The 4,223-nt window shown below is 43.4% G+C and overlaps 1 protein-coding gene across 1 annotated transcript; it reads right to left on the reverse strand.

Annotated features, from left to right (window-relative positions):
• Nucleotides 1-2,048: 2,048 nt before the first annotated feature.
• b3gat1b (beta-1,3-glucuronyltransferase 1 (glucuronosyltransferase P) b) lies at nt 2,049-3,911 on the reverse strand. The gene is made up of 4 exons (XM_053331632.1): nt 3,800-3,911; nt 2,908-3,413; nt 2,445-2,741; nt 2,049-2,135 (listed from the first exon to the last, which is right to left on the reverse strand). The coding sequence occupies exons 1-4, from the start codon at nt 3,909-3,911 to the stop codon at nt 2,049-2,051; spliced, it is 1,002 nt and encodes a 333-aa protein (XP_053187607.1).
• Nucleotides 3,912-4,223: the final 312 nt, after the last annotated feature.

Raw genomic sequence — 4,223 nt, forward strand, 5'->3', positions numbered from 1 at the left:
AAATTAAACACAAGCAGCAGTTTGACATCATCAGACGCTCATCTTAAAGTGAAAGTTCAAGGTCTAGATGCTTGCTACAATGATAACTGACCAAACTTTTTACATTCATATAGTCCGAGAGAACATTAGCATTTGCCAGCAGAGCCATACGACTCAATGGGGTATGAAATCATTACTTGCAAGCCAGCCATCTGTGATGGGAATAATTAGACTGTGTAATACAGCTATTTGAAAGGATGCACATCCAGTTTTGGGAGTAATGGCTTCATATCTCATTTATTCCCACAAGCATAGCTCAACACTAACAAGTGAATGGTACCAGATACTCTTAAACAATAAATAATTCTGCCGAGAAACCTTCATTTCACTCAGTGGGATCTTAATTAGCTCACGAGGAAGCCTGTGAAGTGGACAGGCCTCTGGGAATACTGAAAGTTCTCTTAAATAATAAGTAGGACCTCGGTAGAGTTACAGCATATGAGGAATACACAAGAACATGAAGTAAATGACTGTAAGAGAGGACATCACTGTTACATTATAATAAATCATTGCTCCATTTTTTTCTTTTTGAGTGCATGTGTTTCTGTGTGCTCATCATGCGTATAGTGTGACAGCTGAGCGTGTGTGTTGAGGAGTTATACGACTCCTAATTAGAGCTGGGTTCGTGGTGCTATCTAAATAGCTCAGTGTTGTACAGTACAAGTGGGGAGGGCTCAGATCCCCTCAGTGCAGTCCGTCAGTCAGTGCTGACTCACGTAAGACAAGGACCCCTTTTATTCCTCTGTGCAGCCCTGTGCCCGACAGCCAGCTCGCTTCAGAACAAAAGGGCCCTATTTAATGCTGATTGGATGGTTGGCTGGTGTTGTCTGCGCTGAGAGGGCTCTTTATTGCCTGCCGTGCCATCTCTTCCTGCAGTTTAAATCGCCTAACATCCTTTGTCTCTGCTCTCCGAGGAGACCTTAGCGGGCAAGCTCCGTTTGGCAACTCCTTCCAGTGTCTCGCTTCAGCCAGTGCTCCGAGCAGAAGAGGCTGGCTTGTTTTTGTGCAGTTGTGCTTTGATACTCAGTGGTTGAACACGCACATGGCTTTGTGCTGCCGGGGTTAGACAGGTGTGCCTCTTTTTCAGAGCTATGGTGAAGTACAGCTACCGTGCTGTGATAATATTTTTGACCCTGGCCATTGCTGTGTGGAGCTCCGAGGTTGGCTTGAATCCATGTAATCCCACGGAGAAATGCCTCCCCTGAAACCACAACAAATGTATAATAAGGACAAGCAGGGAGAAACAACACTTGTTAAAAACCATAACAATATTTCCCCCACAGGAAACATTTATGCAGTCTGACCACAGCCACACTTGTGGGTTTTACGCCTATTCTTAGACAAAGCAGTACGTCTAGCTAAATGCTAACATCAGCATGCTCACGAATAACAATGATGGGATTGTTTTTAGATTTGCAGTGTTTCAAATGGAAATGTTGATATGATGATGACACTAGAGGAAAGGTTATTACAAGTCACCCTGAGTAGAACATGAATCTATGACAATCCATCCAATGGTTATTGAGACAATTCACAAATATCAACCTCAAGGTGGCATTCGATGAAAAGTCACCAAAATCATTCAGATACATCCATGATGTCTACAAAATGATGTGCCAGTTATTTCACTGGATATGTTAACTTAATGATCCCTCTGGGGGAAAAGTCAGATCAAACTGAAATGATCACCAAAGTCAGTCAAAGTAAGTAGTCTTCTTCCTAATCCATCCAGATAGTTCAGTCTGGACTTAATTGATGGACCAGACCAATACTGCCATCTCTAGAGCCACGCTGCCAGCAGGGCAAAAAATATTAGCAGTAACCAAATGAAAATGTTTTCATGAAACTGGCAGGAGACGGTTATGTAAAGGTCATACATCTATTTGAAGTATAAGGTCCATATCTTTTTTTCCACAGTGAAACAACTTTTCCACATAATAATCCTTTGTGGAAAAAGCAGTCATTTGCATTTCGAAATCTCTGCTGTTACCTGTGTCAGATGAAGTATGTCATATCTCCACGTTAGAGTCTGTAAATCCTTTCTTGCCCTCATTTACCAGCACAGGCTTCTCCGTCCGCGTGTGCCATACTAATACCTGTGGGTAAGAAGACAGGAAAGTAGAAATAAAGTCAAAAATGATGAAACTTTAATACATACATTTTGGATGTGCAGTGCAGTAATGATAAACTACATCATAACCTCAATGCAGCGTTCAGAGGCAGAACCTAGACTATTTTAAATGAGCTGTTAGCATAAAGGGTTGGCTGTAAGCTGACAGTTTACTGACTTTAAGCGCAAATTGTTATGACAGCCAAGGATCTCAAACACATGCAGAATTTACAGATGCAGCTTGTTTTAGTGCCAATTCGCAGGGGGATGCACAGCATTTCAAACATTTTCTCACCTTAGTGCAGTTAGCAGCTTTAGGTTCCAGGTCGCTCAGGGTGACAAGTTCTTTTAATAGACTGCTTTCCTGATAACCTCCCTTCACCCCACGTAACTTGAAATAAGCCTGAGGTTTAGACAGAATGAGGCGCAGGTTCACCGCAAAGCCAGCCATGTCAATGGCAAAGGGCCGATGTGGGTCGAATACAGTTTTCCAGCCGAACACCTTGCCCAAGGTGTTTACTTTAGGGGACTCGTATCGAAGGCCGCCAACAAAGGCAACAGGCCACACTGATACCTTTTTAGTGGATCGCATCTGGTAGAAACAAAGACAGACATCCACTCATGAGAGTTATTTTTGAATTCCATCAATCCCAAAAATGCAGATGCAGCTAAAAACACACAACATGAGTAAGAAGAGTGTAAAAGGTTTAGGAGAAGGCCTACATTATGTGTTTTTGCTGTGAAATATAGTTCCTCACCTCCTCAAACAGCTCCAGACTGTATGTGTTGTCATCATCTGCAAAGTAGACAATCCCTGGCTGGCTGCTGTTTACGTTGAAGGTCTCCCGTAGCCACCGCAGGGCCAGGTTCCTCTGTATGGTGCCCCGTGGTATACGGGGGTCCCTTGTGTCCCCACGTACCTTGTAGTTCCTAGGCGTCTCCACGTTGAGGTGGGTGTAGTTGAGTCCCGTGTCCTGGAGGAGATGACTTACCAGAGCAGTCCTCCTCTGGGAGTCCTCCACCAGGATCCAGTGCAGGTTGGGCACATGGAGCAAAGTGTTGGCCAGGCGTGTCAGCTCTGCCTTCTGTACTGGCCGGCTGTAGGTGGGAGTGATGACGTGGATGGTGGACAGGATGTCAGACCAAGGTGGAGGCCGGCTGTAGACATACTCTGTGCGCACCACCTCCACAATGTCCCGGTTCTGCAGCGAGCAGGACTCCTTGAAAGCGAAAGTGTTCCTAGAGCGACCATCACGTCTGTCATCTAGGCAGGAGGGGAAATGATCACAATGAGCTTCTGGGAGTCCTACTTCGAAATATAGATGGAACCTTCATTCTACTACATTAAGCTTCTGTATATTCAGATCCATCTTGCTAGCTTGTTGTCCTTCATGAAGCAATATGGACTCTACTTATTGTGTAGACAGTTTGATGCTTAACTGTTTTCTTATAAGAAAGCAGACTTAATCTTCTGTGCATTCATGCTTCATGGCATTTTATCGACATGTGGCCTTTACTCTGAAGTCAGAACACACTCACGTACATACATGCTGGACCAGGCACCTTTGTTGTACACTGCTATGATGATTATTACAGGGAAAAATGTTGCTTGCTCAAACCACCAAAACAGGCTGTTAAGTACTTTTTTACCCTTTCTTGTTGCAAGCAGAGGAGTGATAGTGCTTTGGTGCCAAACAGTGATGAGCAGTGTCCAAGGCAACACGATCAACACAATGGCGACAATGTCTCGTCTCTTCGGCATCTCCAGGCTCAGACCTGAGACATGTCTCTACCTACAAGACATATAACACATAATATGACATACAATCATAAGAACCAGAGGCCTGTGAAATGAGATTTTCCAATGACTATCTTAACAACCCACTATCTCATTCTAAATACATATATGTATCATGTCCAATAATGGACAGTTTATTATTTTATGTGATAGATATATAATAAGGCATTTGTAATTTAATGACAGTGCTATATAAGATGGCTTTTTTAGGTTGTTGCTGTTGTATAAGGTGGAAAAAAATCAAAGTGTCTTTCACAAGACTCCACTTGGAGTTAT

The sequence above is a fragment of the Scomber japonicus genome, chromosome 13, assembly GCF_027409825.1.
Source record: "Scomber japonicus isolate fScoJap1 chromosome 13, fScoJap1.pri, whole genome shotgun sequence".
NCBI classification, from domain to species: domain Eukaryota; kingdom Metazoa; phylum Chordata; class Actinopteri; order Scombriformes; family Scombridae; genus Scomber; species Scomber japonicus.